The sequence below is a fragment of the Corythoichthys intestinalis genome, chromosome 2 (genome assembly GCF_030265065.1).
Source record: "Corythoichthys intestinalis isolate RoL2023-P3 chromosome 2, ASM3026506v1, whole genome shotgun sequence".
Classification (NCBI taxonomy): Eukaryota; Metazoa; Chordata; class Actinopteri; order Syngnathiformes; family Syngnathidae; genus Corythoichthys; species Corythoichthys intestinalis.
The window spans coordinates 73328127-73348192 of record NC_080396.1 but is presented as its reverse complement, the minus strand read 5'-3'; the positions used below and the strand labels follow the sequence as shown (position 1 = coordinate 73348192).

At 39.6% G+C, this 20066-nt stretch overlaps 1 protein-coding gene across 2 annotated transcripts; it reads right to left on the bottom strand.

Moving 5' to 3' along the window:
* Window positions 1-814: 814 nt before the first annotated feature.
* On the bottom strand, window positions 815-13888 carry gpr182 (G protein-coupled receptor 182). Of its 2 annotated transcripts, none has more exons than XM_057830498.1 (2): window positions 13774-13888; window positions 815-12051 (listed from the first exon to the last, which is right to left on the bottom strand). In XM_057830498.1, the coding sequence occupies exon 2, from the start codon at window positions 12029-12031 to the stop codon at window positions 11006-11008; it is 1026 nt and encodes a 341-aa protein (XP_057686481.1). In that variant the 5' UTR covers window positions 12032-12051; window positions 13774-13888; the 3' UTR covers window positions 815-11005. The 2 variants fall into 2 exon arrangements, with proteins under 2 accessions (XP_057686481.1, XP_057686482.1); XM_057830499.1 differs by having other exon boundaries at window positions 815-12048; window positions 13774-13831.
* Between the last annotated feature and the right edge of the window lie 6178 nt (window positions 13889-20066).

Below are 20066 nucleotides of genomic sequence, written 5' to 3'. Positions count from 1 at the left end.
AGAGGTTGTGGGTTCAATTCTCCGCCCGACTAAGTGTCCTTGAGGAAGATACTGAACCCCATGTTGCTCCTGGTGCTGTGTCACCAGTAGGTGGATGGCGAGATAGTGTAAAGCGCTTTGAGCGCCTTGAAAGGTGGAAAAGCGTTATATAAGTATAACACCATTTACATGAGGCGAATTTGACACCCAAAGTACTACCGTGCGCTCTCAACTTGTTTTGTTTAGATGCATACAGGCAGAACGTACTAAATAAATGCCTTAAGAAAATATTTAAATGTAGTTATATCAAATTAGGACAGTTTAAATACGCTACGTGACTAACTGCTTTAAAGCTACAACAACAACAAAAAATAATGGTTAAAAGTATGAGAGGGTAATTCAAAAAAGTATTTTTGAGGCAATGAAAAGTTAATAAAAAAAAAACCTCAGTAAAAACAAAACTAGTGAGTACTCGCCGCTTTTAAACGATGTGCTATCGAATGTTTTAGTAATCGAGTAATCGACTGAAAATTCTATCGATTAATCGAGTAATCGGATAAAACATACATATTTTTAGGTGAAGAGCACTAATAAATATACATGAGAAAACAAGACATTTCATCTAATATTGAACCATTTTCAGTCAATCAATGTCTTTATTTTTGCTTTACATTGTTGAAAACAGCCAACAATTGCAACTCAGATATAAAATAAAATAAAATAAAATTTAAAAAAATATATATATATATATATATATATATATATATATATATATATATATATATATATATATATATATATAATATATATATATACATTTATTTATTTTCTTACCTAAAAATGCCATTACGCTTGATAACACACATCACTTAAAAGTTAGGTGTTTTTCCCACGTGTTTCAATTGAATTTCCATTTGTGTCACGCTATTTTAAGTTCTAGTTAAGTTTTAAGTTAGTCGAAACTGTAAGTCGGAGCACATTAGGGACCAGTGCTACTTGGTGTTTTATCCAGCAATGACTACTGAGCTAAAATTGACAGTTAGCGCTGTTAAGTTTTTATTTTACACCCTCATCACTCTACAGCGCTGTTTTCACAGATTAAATGAAGCCTGTATGTAAGACACATTAGCCACGCATCGACAGTGGTCATAACTAATAGAAACCTAGCCCTTCGCAGGGCTAACGTTACGTTTCAGCTCTTATGCGAATGCTTGCGCAAGCATGCTGAGTATTGTGTAGGACGTTTCGCATTTCCCCCCAGACATACAGTACAAACAAACATTAGATATTAGGGTTTTAGAAGGTTTTTTTTTTCTGCCAATAGCAGCCACTGTATGAAATGTAAAAAGATGTCAATGTTGTGGCAGTGGGGAACACACCACTAATTTTGCCACTAAAAGTCTGACCTGCATCAGACCTATCAGAACATTAAACGGTGTGAACTTGCTTACCTGCAAAACATCCTTTATGTGTTTTCTACTGTTAACGTTAATTAAACTGTGAGAAATGTGGTGAACTGAGTTTTACCCCCTTCTCCCGAATATTACTTTTATTTATGTGAGCCCACAGGAGCTTTCTTTTTTTTTGTTGAGTTTGGATGTGCTTGTGGAAAAAAGCAGTAGTATTTTACCTGAAGAACGGCTCCATTATTTATTTATTTATTTTGTTATTCCCTGATAAATTTTCAGTTATATTTAATTTCTTTTTTTAGACAATGTTTAGTGGTCTTAAGACAAATGGTTTTTTTTTTTTTTTTTTGCATGCCTGGAGAGTTAAGAGATGATTAACAAGTTTGTATTTATTGTGTTTGCAAATATAATTTATGTTCAAATAATTTAAACAAACAATTTAAATTTGATCATAAAATCATGATTTTTTTTCTGGAAGTTTTCAAAATGCTTCTCTATTCGTATTCTCGTAATTTTTGAAAACAAAGGTTTGAATTGAATGTTGTAGGCTGAACCAATACACATAAAGGTTAGTATAAGTCAATACAGATTTATTATGCATTGATGATTGAGAATGTCCCGTCCCCAGCAAAAGTGTGCATGCAGGTTATGAAAAAAAAAAAAAGAAAGAGAAGCGTGGGAGTGGGAAGGAGGTTAGGCTAGGTGGCTCCAATATTTCCTTAATGCTAGGCTAGATATCACATGCATATAAAACTAGATGCAAAATGACAGACTCGGCGGCATTAGTAAACAGCCGCCATCTTAAAGCAGTAGACTTCTCAGAAAGGCTATGTTATAGTGAACCTTCCTAGCGAACCTAACTTTTTATCTAAAATGCTCCTAAATCGGCAAAATCTTGACTTGAATCTATCTTTAAATGATGAAACAATTTTAAACTTTCACATGTCGAAAGTAGACAGAAGGGAACTAATGCAAAAACGGGAGCAATTTAACAACTTTAATGGTTGATTCACAACATTAAATGACTTCCAAACATAGCAAAGGTTACTATGTTTTGTTTTTTTTTTTTTTAGGAAAAAAACAAACATGAAAGGTAACACCAACCGCATCATATGTGACAATATTACCAAAAAATTCATATTGTTTTAAAAATAGTTTTATTTTTGTTTCATATGTCACGCCATATAAAACGTAAGATTAGTCACCAATTTGTAAGGGCATTCGTCACTATTTGTAAGATTGCCAACGGCCTCGGGTTGACAGGTATGTGTCATATGTAAGTACAGTACTGTCTATTCAATATGTTTTATTTATTTATTTATTTTAAACACACAAAAAATAAAATCTACCAAAACACTTTTTCCCTCCCCAACACCAGGGGATGCTGCAGCGCCCTCAGCACCCCACTTCCCGCACAACTGCATCAAATCAACAGGAAGTAAATGGTAAATAGCCTAAAATGAACAAGATGTGACCTGCAAATATTCACACAAAAGACAGGCTATGAATGCTCTGTGAAAGCACTCCCAATGTGTTTTAAAGCAAGGAATGAGCTCATCTCGTGATTAAATAAAAGCTAATACAGGGTTTACTGGATTGTTAAAAGTTTTTTTTTTTTTTTTTTTGGTGGTTCACCCTGTACAAGTTAACCGAAATCACGGAGAAACCCAATGTGGCCTTTGACAGATTTGAGGTCGTTTTCCATGACGTACAGTCATTTGAAAAAATTAGGACACCCTATGGAAGCCTGTGTGTCTTCTAACATATTTCGTTGTATGGATATTTAATATCAATTTTAACAATCTTGAGAGATTCAATACAACTATTTAAAATTAAAATGGAAAAAAAAGATGTTATTTTAAATAAATGCAATTTCTGTTGAGGACACCCCCACACTCAATCCCACTTAAAATGGCTAAAATAACACAATAATAATACACAGGGGTATCAAATGAGGTGCATATGATGAGAAAATCATTACCCAGTGTTTTGAAGGAGGCTTGTCTTATTTAAACCTCACATTTAGTTTGGTGTGCCTCTGACTGCTAAAGTGAGAGAAAACACCACGGTGAGATCAGAGGAGCTGTTTGAGGCCTGTAGAAAGAAGATTGTAAACGCTTGTGACTCTGGTCAGGGATTTCCAAAGATCTAAAGAGAATGTAAAATCAGCCATTCCACTGTCCGTAAACTAATCTACAAGTGGAGGACATTCAAAACAAACTGCCAAAATGCACAGGTCTGGCCATCCAACCAAGTTCACCCTGAGAGCAGACCGCAAGATGTTAAAAGAAGTGTCTAAAAACCCTAAAATGTCATCACAGGACCTGCAGCAGGCTCTTGCAACTGTTGATGTGAAAGTGCATGCCTCTACAATCAGAAAGAGACTTCACAAGTTTGACCTTCATGAGAGGTGTGCAAAGTGGAAACCTTTGCTCGCCAAGAAGAACATGAAGGCCAGACTGAGGTTTGCCAGAGTGAATGTAGGCACTTCTGGAATAATATTCTTTGGACAGATGAATCTAAAATTTAATTATTTGGACACCAGAACAGAGGACATGTTTGCTGTAAACCCAATACAGCATTCCAGGAAAAGAACCTTGTACCAACTGTGAAGCATGGAGGTGGAAGTGTCATGGTTTAGGGAGGCTTTGCTGTAGCGTGACCTGGCCAGCTCACCATGATAGAGTCCACCATGAATTCTATCGTGTATCAGAGGGTGCTTGAAGAACATGTGCGATCATCTGTGAAAAAATTAAAGCTGAAACGAAACTGGACCCTGCAACATGACAACGACCCAAAACGTACCTATAAATCCACAAAGGACTGGCTGAAATGGTCCTGGAATGGCCGAGTCAAAGCTCAGATCTTAATCCCATTGAGATGCTGTGGAGTGAGTTGAAACGGGCTTTACATGCAAGAAACCCCTCAAACATCTCACAGCTGAAAGCATTCTGTGTTGAGGAGAGGGGCAAACTTTGTTCAGACCGACTGGCTACAAAAAGCATCTCACTGAAGTTTTTTCAGCCAAAAGGGAAAACACTAGCTCATAGTTGGTAGGGTGTCCTAACTTTTTCCTCAGTTAGAATATGCATTTTTGTTGATTAATTTGGTTTAATGAGTAAAACAATGTTAATATTTGTTGTTTACCTGCAATTCAATCACTTTCTTTTCCAGAAATAAAGAAAAACAAGATCAGACATCGATATGTGAACATTTCTAATGAAAAACTGAATATTTCATGGAGTGTCCTCATTTTTTCACATGACTATGTAAATGACTTTAGCAAAAACATAGTGGAAAAGTTGCCTGGTCACGTGTGGAATTCTTCCCGACGCCTGACTACATCCGATGATGATCCAGCGGGTCGGTGCTGACTAAACCATATTTGTTTTTTCGATGAAAGGGGGAGTTCTGCACCCCTCGTAAAGGTCGCTGTCGGACGGTGGCCTCTTCCTTACATTGTCCGGACAGCGGCTCATCCGGTTTGTGTTATCCTTTAAACTGGCCACCGCGGCAAATTCCAATCACGCAGAAGAACAGCAAACAAAAAAAGTTTTTAACATTTTTTTTTTAGCTAGGAACCACTGGGTACCTTACGATACGATATGATTTGCAATACAAGGCTCATGTTAACAATGATCTCATAATAAGGGTGTGACAAAATATCGAAATGGTGATATATCGTGATTCTTTGTATCCCAAAAGGTTATTGATATGCTCCTGCCAAGAATCCATCATCGTCAGAGGTGGGTAGTAACGCATTACATGTACTCGGTTACATTTACTTTACATTTAGCTATACTTTTTACTTATACAGAGTAGATTTGTGAAGAAAAAAAACGCTACTCTTACTCTGCTACACAAAAGTCATTGCATTTTTCCTCTTTTATCTTACATATTAGATTTTTTTTTTCCCAGCGATGCCAAGAGTAGAGATGTGCCTGGTGTATTACCGGGGTAGCACTACCGATTTCACCAATGATACGTCGCAACAATGATCACATGACTTCATTCAAGGGCGTAGGTTTGGTGTCAATATTGGTAGGGACAGTATAACAGCATAACCTGCATGTACGCTTTTTTTCTAGGGATGGCACATTCATATGACCAGATTGAGTGTATGGGTGTCAGGGCTACATTTCTCAATAATATGAACCTAATTAATTGATCGGCTAAATGATTAATGCAAAATAAATCTGCATTGACTTATACAAACTTTCACACTGCAAATTTATAACATCTTCATCTGATCATTTTTCTTAAATCTAGTCAAATCATTTTCTCCATTTTGTTTTGAGTGTTAAAGGCTAGTTAACAGATGAAATCATCAGATTCTTCCACTTACTTTAAATTAATATTCCTTCCTACTAAAAGTTGGTCGTTTTTCACCTAACTCAAGAAAAAATTCTTTCAAATAATGTTTTGAACAGTATCTGTTCTTGAATTAAAAACATTTCTGACAAACCTGTATTTTTTTTTATTTTTAGTTTTTTTTTATTACGTATACAAACATTTTGCTTAAAATAAGTCTATTGAGCTTATTGTCAGCTAGCTATTTTTCTATTTCAAGAAGTCTGGGTAAAATTTACTTGAAGCATTGGCAGATAATTTCACTTTAATTTCATTTAATTTTATTTATTTTTTTGTAGATTTACACTGAAAACAAGGGAATTTAAAGTTTTGTTTGTTTTTTTTAAAACAATTTTAAAGAGGGTTTTTTTGCTGTGCATGTGTATTGGTTCAGGAGATGCACCGTTCGATTCAAATCTATGTTTTCAAACACTACTAAAGAAACATTACGAAAGCTTCCAGAATGAATGTCTGGATTTTATTTACATTTAAATTGCAATATTAGAACACATACACAAGAAATACAAACTTGTTAATCATCTCTTAAGTATTCAGGAATCCAAAAAAATAAACATTTGCCTTATACCACTCAAAATTGTCTGTCTAGATGAATTAAATATGATGAAAAAAACTTCCTAGTCAGGGAATAACAAAAATAAATAAAAATGGAGCCTCCTTCATGTAAAACACTACTGCTTTTGTCACAGCCAAACGCAACAAAAAATGAAAGCTCCTTAATTTGGGCAGCTTTAAGACCACATGAATAAAATAAAAATCAAAATTGGGGAGACCTTGGTTCACTACATTTCTAACAGTTTAACGTTAAAGCTGTAGTGTGAACTAATTTCTTCACATGCCAAATAGGGTCACAAGTAAAGTAATTAAACATTGTCCACCAAATAAAGCATGAAAACATAATTTATATGTTGTATATTTGACAAAATAATCGCGTTTCCGAAGTTCGAGCCTGAAAGGGGACGAACCCGGAAGTGATACGTCACACCGGGAACAGCGTTGGCAGCTCCATACATACGGCCGCCAAACAAAGCCCTTCAAACAATGATTCAAACAGCGATATAAGCGATAGACCGAGCGCAAGGGAGGAGATCCAAGTTTTTGAAGAGTTGGAGGAAGAAGAAGAGCTTGGAATTTTATGTTGGATCTAACATGTATTAGCCAGACGCTAATCAGAATGCAAACAGTGTACCTAGACTACCTGACATGGAATGGATACAAGACCCATCGAGATTACAACATTGGTAAGATATAGGCTGTTATTATTTTTATGATTTGAAAATGCAGGCATGTTTTTGTCTATCTGATGACATTGTTAAAAAAAATAATAATCAGACTTCATGTTCATTTTGGCAGATCCGGCAGCTCTCGTGCATATAAAATAATACTATAAAAACATTGGGGGGAAAGAAGGAGATGAGTCTTCGATGGCTTTCTCCACTTTATTGTGGCAACAATAAGAAAACAAAATAATAGCGGACTGCCGCCACATTCGACCGCGAAGTTTTGCTTCTCGCCGATCTCCTCCTCGCCTCCCACTCCAGCGTCTCTTAAACAGATTGTGCATAGTGTCTTGTTATGAGCTTTTTGTTTACAAATGTATCGAACACACGACGCGCTGACAACCTTGTCTCTTTATTAACACATGGAGCAGTTCTTATGGAAAAGTTAGAACACAGCTCGGCACAGCTCTCTGCAGGAATTGGCGTCTAATGGCGTGAGGAAATGTAGTTTTTTCACACAAGCGAACAGATTACAAAGCACCACTTCAGTGTTGTCCCGAGACTACATTTCCCATGATTCACTCGCTGATTCGCTGCGAGATTGACTCAATGGCTACGCTAAACCAACACGCTATTTTTCAGCTGTCACCTGTCAGCGGCTCTCATAGCTTATACTGTTCAATTCCACAACAGTAGGCAGCTATGCTTTGACAAAGTCATCAGTCATCTATCCAAAAATCACACTTACTTTTTGGCAAATCCTTGATCATAAGCAGACCGGTTAAGGAAGCAGGCATCTTCGAAGTGTTTGCAGCAGAGAACACTACTCGATGATGGCGTGAAATTCATTCGCTTCGTGCAAACGAAAGATGTCCATTTACGTGCCCTGCTATCCGTTGGCCACTCATACAACTTTTCGTTTGAGCGAGAACAAAACATCGCCACACACCGCTGTGGCATCTTACCGAGAAGCAATGTAACAAACAATACTGTTCTATGGTGGACTTCCCTCGCACGTCTAGGTGTGACGTAATTTCCGAAGATTTCCGAAGATTGCCGAAGAAAAGCATTTTCGTTGTCAAGGGCGTTGCTATGGGTTAAACAAAGAATCTGGAAGGGTTGCGTTAAAAAAAAAAAATGAAAATATGCTTATAATTGTTTAGCCATTGATATTATTCAAAAACATGGTTGGCCAACCTTACTTCAAAGTTCCCCTTTAACGAAAACATACAGGAGGAGAGTTTGAGAAAGTCGCACGAATAAATGTTATGGTAACGCTGATGCAGGTCGGAAAATCAATTGCAAAATGAGTGGTGTGTTGCCCACCTCCACAACATTGACGTCTCTTTACATTAATTACAGTGGCTGCTGGTGGTGGAGGCGGCACGTTGTATTTCTGTCGGGCTGTAAATGCATGTGTGTTTCAAGCCAATCAAACATGCGTTTCAGGGGGAAAAAGGACTGGCACATTCAGCCAGTGAAACGGGGTCAATGTAAAAGTCTGAACATAATAAAAGTACTGTAATTCACTTAATAATGGTAGGGTCAGTTCTATCCTTACAACATATGGGAAGACAATGAATCGATCTAAATCACCTATATAACAGAAGTCATTATATAATGCAAATAAGGTTGCTTAAAAGTTGGTGGGGACAATTTGAGTATCCTGAAAAGATGGTAGTGTTATGTCCGTACTGTCCCGATGCAAACCTACGCCCTTGATGCCATTATACCAATCAGAGGCAAGCATGCCGTTCTATCTTCACGCCAGCCTGGTCAATCATGTGGTGTCTTTAAAGCACCGTAAAAAATGAAGTATTTGATATAGAGCGCTGCCCTTAACATGATTCGAAAGCGCTGACTTTAACCTCTCTCCCAGGTTTTAATTTGGCACCGAATGACCACGGAAAACCAGAGATATGAACCTTTTAATTTTAAAAGAGTAATGAAGGAACTCTAAACTATTTAAACTAGGAACTATTTTCTCCACCAGAGGGCAGTCATGATCTTTGGACGAATAATGCTTCATTTATGTATTTTTTTTTTCTGTCGTCGGAATTCAATGATTTTTTTTTTTTTTTTTTTTGCATTTCTTTGGCTTAATGTGGTTATGTAATGGGTTATTGTACAGTATCATGATAACAACAGTTCATATAGATAACTTTGTGCTCAGAAAAAAAAAATCCACAAAATTATAAGCAGTTACTCACAGTGTTACTCATTACTTGAGTATTATTTTCACCAAACACTTGAACTTAAGTACATTTTTTGGATGACTAATTTTTCTATTACTTAAGTAATATTATTTTAAAGAAACACTATTCTTACTTGAGTTTTGAGTTTTTGCTACTCTACCCACCTCTGATCATTGTTTTAAAAAGGTGTCACTGGTTAACAAACAAAAAGGAACCAACAAGTTGCTACCAAAACCTTCCACTAAAGTAGTGTCTCTGTGAGCTAGACGCCCAATCCACTTAGGCTAGGTTCATACTGCAGGTCTACTTTTTTTGTGTTTTTCCGACTAGAGTGAGGCATTAATTTGACGGTCTGAACGGTAAAAGTCGCATAAAAGTGGACCATTTCAAATCTGATCTAGGTCACTTTTGTATGTGGTTAAAATCTGATCAGGGCCTCATTTTTCCAGAATGTGGCTGCGGTCTGAACTGTCAAGTCCACCAAATTGGAATAGGAATTAGCGCCTAGCTTGAACGCGGCTCTTGGGTAGGGTGACCAAACGTCCTCGTTTGCCCGGACAAGTCATTGTTTCATGCCGTGTCCTCGTCGTTTGCCCAGGTTTAATGAATTCATGAAAATGTCCGGTTCTTATAATTTTTCACAGGATCAATTTGTACAGAATCGCTCCGGCCGCTGGGGGGCAGCACCAGCCTGCATTGACGTGGCTCCTACTAGTAGGGAGAGAAGGAGTAGTTCTTCTTGTTGGCAGTTTACCCCTTGTATCATGGGGCATCACTGCCATCTACTGGGTTGACGGTTTGGCAAGAGTTCAGGCAGTCACAGACCACAATAAGTAGTTCTAATAGACGTGGCTCAACACACCTTTCTGTAAGTTTATCTCCTGTTAATGTCGATCATGTGTCTTCTGTTGTATATTGGGTTATATGTGTACACAGCGATGCAGTATATTGTATTAGTCTTGTAATTGTTCTGCATTTGTTTGTTTGGTTGAATGATAGTATTATAATTTAAGTAGCTGTGTTTCCGATGCCTCAGATTTCCGTCATCTATGTTAATAAAAGGAAATTCAAAATTAAAACAGAGGAGTATTTCTTCACAATTAGTGTGTGTTGAAATTGACAATTTGCACAGAATACTACGGTACTCCTGCCTGTGATTTGTTTCCAGAGCGCCTGCCCAGTTAAGTTTTTTTTATGATAAATACGTTTATAATGGCAATGGTTGACTTCCGCCGGAGATTTGTACTGGCGTGATCTGTAAAATCCCATTTGGTGTCGCATCGTTGCGCTGCCGATGATTGTAAACTTTTATAGCAAAGCAAATTAATTTCATATGTTTAACTTCATATGTAGAGGTACCACTGTATATCACAAAAAATCAGAATTGTGCATTAAGACCTGCGCACATGAACGTTCGTTTATTGGAAACCAGAGCAGTCGAAGCCAGTCTTTCCAGTTTTTATGGCATTTACAGGTAGGTAACTTTCTGTTCATTTTATGGCATTTACAGTTGTTAGAGTTATTGTTTGAGTCACTACCTATTCATTTGAAACAAATCTCGGGTCACTTCCTGTTCTGTAACCAAAAATCAACAGGAAGTGACCCAGAAATGCCCCAAAATCAACAGGAAGTGACCCAGAAATGCCCCCAAATTAAACTCATTGGTTGCCATTGACCACTATAGCTGTGTAATTTTATTTTCATGTTATTTATGGATATGATTAAATGTTTTCCTTGTGTACATTGTCTGCAACTTTATAATTCTTTTGATGTGGCCTTATACATTTTTTCACTTATCAGCCACCGTACCTCCCAAGGGGAACGGATCAGACAATCACTGCCCGGCGTCGGACTGCACGGTGCTGCCGTTACTCAACTTACGCTGGGGCAGGGCTGCCTCCCCGGCACCGGCCCCAGCGACGGGCAGATGGCTGACCAGGGCGTTGACCAGGTTGTCGCGGAAGCTCTTACTGAGGAAGTTGTAGAGGATGGGATTGGCCACGCAGTGAAAGAGGGAGAAGCTCTGCACCACGCTGAAGGAGAAGTAAACAAACTCCACTACGTTGCAGCTGAAGACGTGGGGCGCCAGGTCGGCAATGATCATTAGGGTCATGATCAGGTGGTAGGGCAGCCAGCAGGCCAGGAAGACCAACGAGTAAACGTGCAGAAGCAAGACGTCCCGCCGGTCACGACGCTGCTCCTGCGGCGCTGCCGTCCGCAAGGCGCGGGCCATCAGCGTGTTGCAGACCACGATGATCGATGCGGGCCCCAGGAACTGAAAGATGAGGCAGAGGAAGGCCACCGAGACGAACCACTCCACGTAGTTGCCCTCGGGGAGCATGTAGCAGCCCGGCTCGTCCCACTCCAACAGATCCACGTGGATGTTCTCCACAAGGGCCAGCAAGAGCGAGGAGAGCCAGAGGCCGGCGCAGAGGGCCCAGCGGCGCCGGCCTCGGAAGAGCGCGGGTCGGGACGACAGCGCAAGGTAGCGTTCCAGCGTGGCGGCGGCCAGGAAGAAAGAGCTGCTGTAGAAGTTGACGCCATAGACCAGGCTGCTCAGCTTGCAGAGGAAGCGCCCCCACAGCCACACGCGCTCCACCGTCACCTCCAGCATGAAGAAGGGCAGAACGCCCATCACCATCAGGTCGGACAGGCTGACGTTGAGCACGCAGAAGAGGACGCCGCTGGCCGAGCGCCGCCGTCGCCAGTTGACCCACAGCACCAGCAGGTTCTCCAGCAGCCCGGCCGAGAACACGAAGAGGTAGAGCAGGAAGAGGCAGATGCGCCGCCACTCGGCGTCCAGCCGGAGGGTGCACTCCGACACGAACCAAGGCGTCGCGTTGCCTGACAAGTTGCTCATTTCGGGGACCCGCAAAGCTGCTGCCAAACACACGCAGTTGCGATGAGTTAGGAAGTATGGAAAAGTATTCATTAGTGTGTGACAATACATCGAAAAGGTAAGGTAGGGTAGGGTAGGGTAGGGTAGGGTAGGGTAGGGTAGGGTAGGGTAGGGTAGGGTAGGGTAGGGTAGGGTAGGGTAGGGTAGGGTAGGGTAGGATAAGGTAAGGTAAGGTCGGTAAGGGGAGGGTAGGGTAAGGTAGGGTAGGGTAAGGAAGGTAGGCTAAGGTAAAGTAGGGTGAAGTAAGGTAAGGTAAGGTGGGTAAGGTAAAGTAGAGTGGGGTAGGGTAAGGTAAGGTAGCTTAGACTAACGTAGGGTAAGGTAAGGTGGGTAAGGCAAACGTAAGGTAGGGTAGAGGGGGATAGGGTAAGGTAAAGTTAGGTAAGGTAGGTTAAGGTAGGGTAAGGAAGGTAAGGTAAGGTAAGGTAGGGTGAAGTAAGGTAGGGGAGGGGAGGGGAGGGTAAGGTAAGGTAAGGTAAGGTAAGGTAAGGTCTCTGTTAGCTCACTGACTGCCAATTGACGACACTAGACATCCGATTCATTTTGACTGGATTTTGCTCATTACTGGGTCACTTTCTGTATTTTTTCTCACTTCCTGTTGATTTTGGGGCATTCAGTTACTCTTGACTTTGAGGAACTTCTGGGTAACTTCCTGTTTTTTTGTTGACTTCTCTCACTTCTTGTTGATTTTCGGGTAGTTCCGGGTCAAATTTTGGGATATTTAGGGTTCACTTCCTCTTGAGATCGGGTCACCTGCTTTTGACTTTTGCTCATTTCTGGGTCATTTCCTACTTTTTCGGTAACTTCCTGCTCATTATGAAGCATTCACTTACTATTGAATTCTGGGTCAGAATTTCTGGGTCACTTTGTTGTTGTTTTTTGGCCTTCTCCCATTTCCTGTTTATTTGTGGGTATTTCGGTCACTTCCCATTCATTTTGGGCCACTTGAGGTCACTTCCTCTTGCCATCGGGTCACCTGCTTTTAATTTTTATTCATTTCAGGGTCCTCCTTTTTTGGGTCACTCCCTGCTCATTTTGGGTCACTTCCTGTTGATTTTTGGCCATTTACATTAGATTATGTAAATAAAATTGAAAATGAAAAATAGACTTGCAAAAAATGTAGTAGGAATAATATTTCGTCTTTTCCCCACCTTTTCTTAAATAGAGCATAGAATATTTCCCTTTTTGGTATTTTATTTAAATGATTTTTTTCTCAAAAAATATTTTATGATTTGCTCTTATTTTGTAATTCAAAAATGTAAATTAATAAATATGAAAAATACATACAGGTATCATTTGAAAGAAAAGGACAATGTTTACTTTTTTGTGGGTTTCAATTAAAAAGCCTATAATTAAAAAAGAACCGTTTAAAAATGAAATTAAAATAATATGCGTTTAAAAGAATAAATCAATAAAAGAAAAACATTTTCCCTTGTTGGTTAGTATAAAAAATGTGAATTAAAAATAATCTTTTTAATTAAAAGTTAATTTCTCAATTTAAAAAAAAAAAAAAACTTTATTCAATACGTTTTAACAGTCAATAGAATGTAAATGGGATTCAAATTTTACGTTTTGTTGTTGTTGGTTTTTTTTGGAAGTGTTTGGAAACTATCCGTCCACTATCAAAAAAAGTTGTCCGTTCATTAGCTGATCCTTGAATCCGTTTTCTGCAGCAAACACAATTTTGGAAGGGAGAAAAGTACCTGCTTCTGATGGTTCCTCTTCCGCTACTGCCGCTGCGCTGAGATGATGCTCCGTTGATGAGGGATAAGCGAGTGAGCGCCTGGTGTGGCCACCAATCTCAGCTTTCTAACCCGTTCACTTTCTCGCCGGCGCGCGCACACGCACACACATGTGCAAAAGCTTTCCAGGCAGGAAAGGCCGAAATGCTGACAATTCCAAGAAGCGGGCGGAACAAAATAGAGGTAGATTTGGATCTTTATTATTCAATCCATCCCTCAAAATTTGCTTCAATCAAAATATATATTTTCAATATAAAAACCTTGACTATAAAAAAAATAGTTTCTAAATCACATCACATTCAATCTGGTGCACATCAGATAGTTTCAAGTGCTCACCACATAGCGTCTGGTGCACACCTGTTAGTTCCTAGTGCGCACAGGATTGTTTCTCATGTGCACTAAATAGTTTCTAGTGCACACCACATATTATCTGGTGCGCACCAGATAGCTTCTAGTGCACACCACATACTGTCTGGTGCGCAGCAGATCGTTTCAAGTGTGCACCACATGCCTTCTGGTGCGCACCAGTTAGTTTCTAGTGCACAGCAGATAGTTTCTAGTGCGCACCACATACTTTCTTGTGCGCACCAGATTGTTTCTCGTGCGCATCAGATAGTTTCTAGTGCACGCCAGATAGTTTCTAGTGCACACCACATACTATCTGGTGCGCAACAGATACTTGTGCACACTAGATAGTTTCTAGTGCACACCACATACTATTTGGTGCGCACCAGATAGTTTCAAAAGCGCACCACATACTATCTGGTGCGCACGAGAAACGCATGATGCACGTTCATCGCTTCCATCTGTCTTGACTATAAAAGGGAACTTTCTGGTGCACACCAGATACTTTTCTGGGACCAAATAGCTTTTGCACACCATATTGGTTCTGGTGCGCAACAGATTGTTTCTCATGCACACCAGATAGTATATGGTGCGCATTATAAACTATCTGGTGTGCACCAGATGTTTTAAATCTATTGTCTGTTGATGTCTCTTTAGCGGCTCGTAACTTGACACAACGGCAGATAATTTTTGTTATTTGTAGATTTACACTGGGAAAAAAGGGAATTTAAGTAGTTTTAAGGAGGTGTTTTTGCAGTGTGGAACTTTCTGCCATCTCCCAACTGCATCTCTTGAGCTCAGCCATGGGTTCTATTTTATTTTATTTATTTATTTATTTATTTTACCTCTCTCACCAAGGCTCTTCACCCACGATTGCTCAGTTTGGTTGGACGGCCAGGTTTAAGAAGAGTTATAATCGTCCCAAACTTTTCCATTTGAGGATTACGGTGGCCACTGTTCTGCTGCAGAAATTCTTTTGAACCCTTCGCCAGATCTGTGCCTTGCCACAAATTTGCCTCTGAGTTCCTTGGGCAGTTCCTTCGACCTCATGATTCTCATTTGCTCTGACTTGCACTATGAGCTGGCAAGTCTTATCTAGACAGGTGTGTGCCTTTCCCACTTAAGTCCGGTCATTTTATTTAAACACAGATGGACTCCAACAAAGGAGCAGAAGCATCTCAAGGAGGATCTGAAGAAATGGACAGCATGTGAGTTTTTCTTCTTTAATAAAATTGCAAAAATGTCTACAGTTCCGTTATTTTCTGTCAAGATGAGGTGATGAATGTACATTAATGACAAATAAAATGAACTCTTGATTTTGGCAAATGGCTGCAATGACGCAGAGATGGAAACATTTTAAGGGGTCTGAATGCTTTCCGTACCCACTGTATATAAAGACAAAATAAATATTTTCCCTTTCAGTTGAAATGGGTTGGTTGTCTTTCGCCGCCAATGAGTTAAAAAGCAAATCTCCTGTTGTGAGCACTTGTGTTCCAGAGGATGTCCTGTTAGATTGTGTGTGAGTGAGATGAGATTTACGGCAGTCAGCAACTTGTGGCGTCAGGAAGGAAGCCCAGTCAGCAGAAATTGCACTTCTGACACAAATGAGACAAATAACAGTCCATGACTTCCACCATGCACATCCTCATCATCATTTTTCCACACCAATATTTGTCCAAAAGCAAAACTCATCGATATCACATAAATAAGGAGCTACAGTTGATCACAAAAGTGAGTACACCCCTCGCATTTCTGCAGATATTTAAGTATATCTTTTCATGGCACAACACTGACAAAATGACACTTTGACACAATGAAAAGTAGTCTTTGTGCAGTTTATATAAGAGTTAATTTATTTTCCCCTCAAAATGACTAAATTATAGCCATTAATATCTAAACCCCTGGCAACAAAAGTGAGTACACCCCTTAGAAATTACGTACATCCTTAAATGTTCAAATTGAGTACTGCTTGTCATTTTCCCTCCAAAATATCATATGGCCTGTTACAGGAGTGCTGTCAGCATTGCTGCAGAGATTGAAGAGGTGGGGGGTGAGCCTGTTAGTGCTCAGACCATACGCCGCACTCTACATCAAGTTGGTGTGCATGGCTGTCACTCCAGGAGGAAGCCTCTTCTGAAGATGGTACACAAGAAAGCCCGCCCATCTCATCAGACTATAGGACAAGGTTCCAGTAATCCATATGCTTTGTTGACATGTCTTCAGCAAACTGTTTGCAGGGAAAATAAATGAACTCTATTATATAAGCTGCACACAGACTACTTTTCATTGTGTCAAAGTGTCATTTTGTCAGTGTTGTCCCATGAAAAGATATACTTAAATATCTGCAGAAATGCGAGGGGTGTACTCACTTTTGTGATACACTGTATACAGGGCTGGACTGGGACAAAAAATCGGCCCGGGCATTTTGAGCCGAGACCGGCCCACCAGGTATTGATGGAAAGACAATTAAGCCTATGAATGAAAACAAACTTTCTTGTGACAATGCTTTCACGCTGTCTTGTTGGTGTATATATACTTAAACATAAACTTAAACATACACCATCCTTCCAGTTCCAATATTCTATACAGTACTTAGCGGATATCAAAAGGCTGCATGGACTAGTTAACCTCCTGAACAATGTACAACGTATGATGGGATCCTGAAATTAGGACAGGGATTAATACGGAATAGAGGTGAGACATGATCATTGATGAATATATTAAAATGAATAAATGACAGATTTAATGATTTTTTCATAGACTATTTATTTACTGCATCAATAAAAGTGCAAATAAATATATCCACAGAATAGGCCCTCAAACACGGAGACCTTTAAAAAGTGAAAGGAGACAGAGGAAGATAAGTGATAAAGAATAACACTTTATGGACTTGTATGATCACAGTACTGGTTTCTAGAAAAAATCTGGGAAAATAGTTGCATCATATACTCCATATAGTACTTACTTAGGGCAAACTCCTGAACAAACAATGAACAAAGTATGATGGGATCCTGAAAAATAGGGCACAGAGTTGAGATGAATATTAAAATGTGTAAATTACAGACTGTAACTATAAAAACACAGAGCACAGACCTGTTTGGATGTCTGTACCCTCATCTGTTACCTCACTGTCAAAAAAAATGTGATAAGCCCCTATTTTTCTCATGTACTGGATCACAGTACCCAGAATATTGGCAGAATTCAAATCATAATGTGTCATTTCATAGCAACTACCATCGCCATGTCCTGTATTTTTTTTTTTTTTTTTTTTTACAAGCAATCTGGGCAATTTTCTTGGAGTTGCATACACATATGCTGAAAATCGCCCTATCCTGCAATGATAAAGAATCCTTCAAAAAAAATCCTGGATCAAGACAGTGATCCGGATCACCTCTAAATCTAAATTGAATCATCTCTTCCTTGTCCCAGAGTGGACATTTCCTGAAAATTTCATTAAGATCCGTCCATAACTTTTTGAATTGTACCGTACACAAACAAACCAACTTAGCAGAAGTAATTAAGTGATATTTTCACAGACTAATGTACTTACCATATCAATAAACAGTAACCTTGAACCTCCACTGCAGCAACACTTTGCACAGCAACACCAAATGCTTCCTCAAACATGGGAACCTTCAAAGTGAAAGGAGACAGAGGTGAAAAAGAATGTCACCTGATGGACTTGCTCTGATGATCACAGTGCTGGTATTTTTACTCAGTTGAATCATGTACTCTATACAGTACTTACTTAGAGGAATCCAAAAGTCTGCATGGTCAAGTGAACCTCCTGAACAAACATAGAACATGATGGGATCCTGAAAAAAGGACAGAGGAACAGAGATGAGATGAATATCAAAATGTGACCACGGCAGCCTTCCAAATGGAGTGATCGACTTATCATAAATATGGTTTAACTTTGCCAATTGAGACCACTCATAAACTGTCATATAGTTGAGATTTCGCACTTTTGACAGAAGTTTGAATGGAAACTACTAGGCTAGATCTTGCCTGTGTTGTCTTACAAAAAAAAAGTTATGTGCTCGGACGCGCCGGCGCGTCCGCTCGACCTTATAAAGTTTTTAACTACCTAACAAATAGAGATAATACTTAACTAAATTAATAAAATAAAGTTACTTAAGCACTAACATAATTACAACTAGAATAGCATAATAGAAACCGTCCAGCATTAGAGAAACCCCATCATGTTAGTTTGCATGCACAGCTAGCTACATTGCTTAACGGCCTAATTATAACTACTGGCGGTGTTAAGAGTTAGCGAGCGCAATGAAAATAAACTACACCCACGCTTAATTCATATCTGAACCAGATAGACTGCAGTTCAACACTTCTTACCTGAAGTTCAGATTCCCCTCCACTCGGACCGCCGGCGGCCGCGGGTCTCTCCTCCTGCCTCCCCTTCCCCTCATCCACCTGACGGCCACCCCCGCCATCGTAACCTGCGGTTGCTGCTGTCGCTGAAGAGGAAGCTCCGCCACCGGCAAACATCTGTGTTCTTTTAACACATTTAGCGGCATCCGCATGAAGGGCTTGTCTCTTTCTATCTCTAATTTTTTCCGCGCCTCCTTTCCTTTTCTTGTAGTTATCCATTTTGTTTATCTCCTCTCTCTCTATGTCTGATTAATGTATATCTGATACCTCTGATCAAGAGGGAGGGGGCATCGGCCCTCGTTTGTAATTGGTCCAGCCCATAACCAATCTTGACTGATGGGCCGATCTACCAGTTTTGTGTACCAATGTGATTAATGCCGTTAGGTAAAAAAAAAAAAAATTCAGGACCGGCCCAAAATCGCCATCGGCCCACCGGGCAAATGCCCGGTATGCCCGATGGCCAGTCCAGCAGTGACTGTATATATATTGTATATATAAGGCGGAAAACAAAGACAAGGCTGAAAAGCAGTTTCTGCCCTTGCACCTCTCTTTAAAATAAACTGCTGTATTTTAGGCCAAAAAAAACTGTTGTGTTCAATAGAACAATACGTCTATAAGCTGCCATAGCAAATTCATGGCGTAATAAGCCCCCGAACTATTTTTAATGTGTCCGTTTTACCCTGGAAACCCCCGTTTACAGATGTCGCGCAACCATTTTTGTTTCAACCTAGCCATGAAAAGAAGGTAAGCATTTGTATTTATTATTCGAAATATCTGTCATTTTTAGCTTAGAATCATTAATTGATGTCTAATCTTTAGTTAAAAAAAAAAAAAAAAAACACTTTAAAAAATTATTCACTCGCATATTTTAAAATTTTTAAACAAATGACAACAAAAATCCGGCTGTGGCCATTCACATCTATGTCTTGACACTCGATGATACATGCTACATGGAGTTTTTGGATCGAAACAAGGTAAGTAGGCGATACTATCTCATTAAAATCATGGCGTCTTTTATTATGCTCTCGCGTACTCTTGGCTCCAGTTAGGGTTTTGCTGTTTTAAAAGAAAATTTTTTTTTAAATGAACTTCACTGTTTTGTGGCAAAAGGTAGATTTTTCAGATGAATATTACATTGAATTACACCACAGTCACCGCAAATATTGCAGGAGACCTACTGGAGCCCGCATGGATCTGAGATTCACTCAGAAAACAGTGAAGTTTGGTGGTGGCAAAATCATGGTCTGGGATTACATGCAGTATGGGGGTGTGCGAGAGATCTGCAGGGTGGAAGGCAACATAAATAGTCTGAAATTTCAACAAATCTTAGCTGCCTCTTACATTCCTAACAAAAAAAGGGACAAATTCTGCAGCGGGATGGTGCTCCATCGCCTACTTCAATCTCTACCTCAAAGTTCCTCAAGGCAAAGAACATCAAGATCCTCCAGGACTGGCCAGACCAGTCACCAGACATGAACAGGATGAAAGAGGAAGCATGGAAGACGAAACCCAAGAATGTT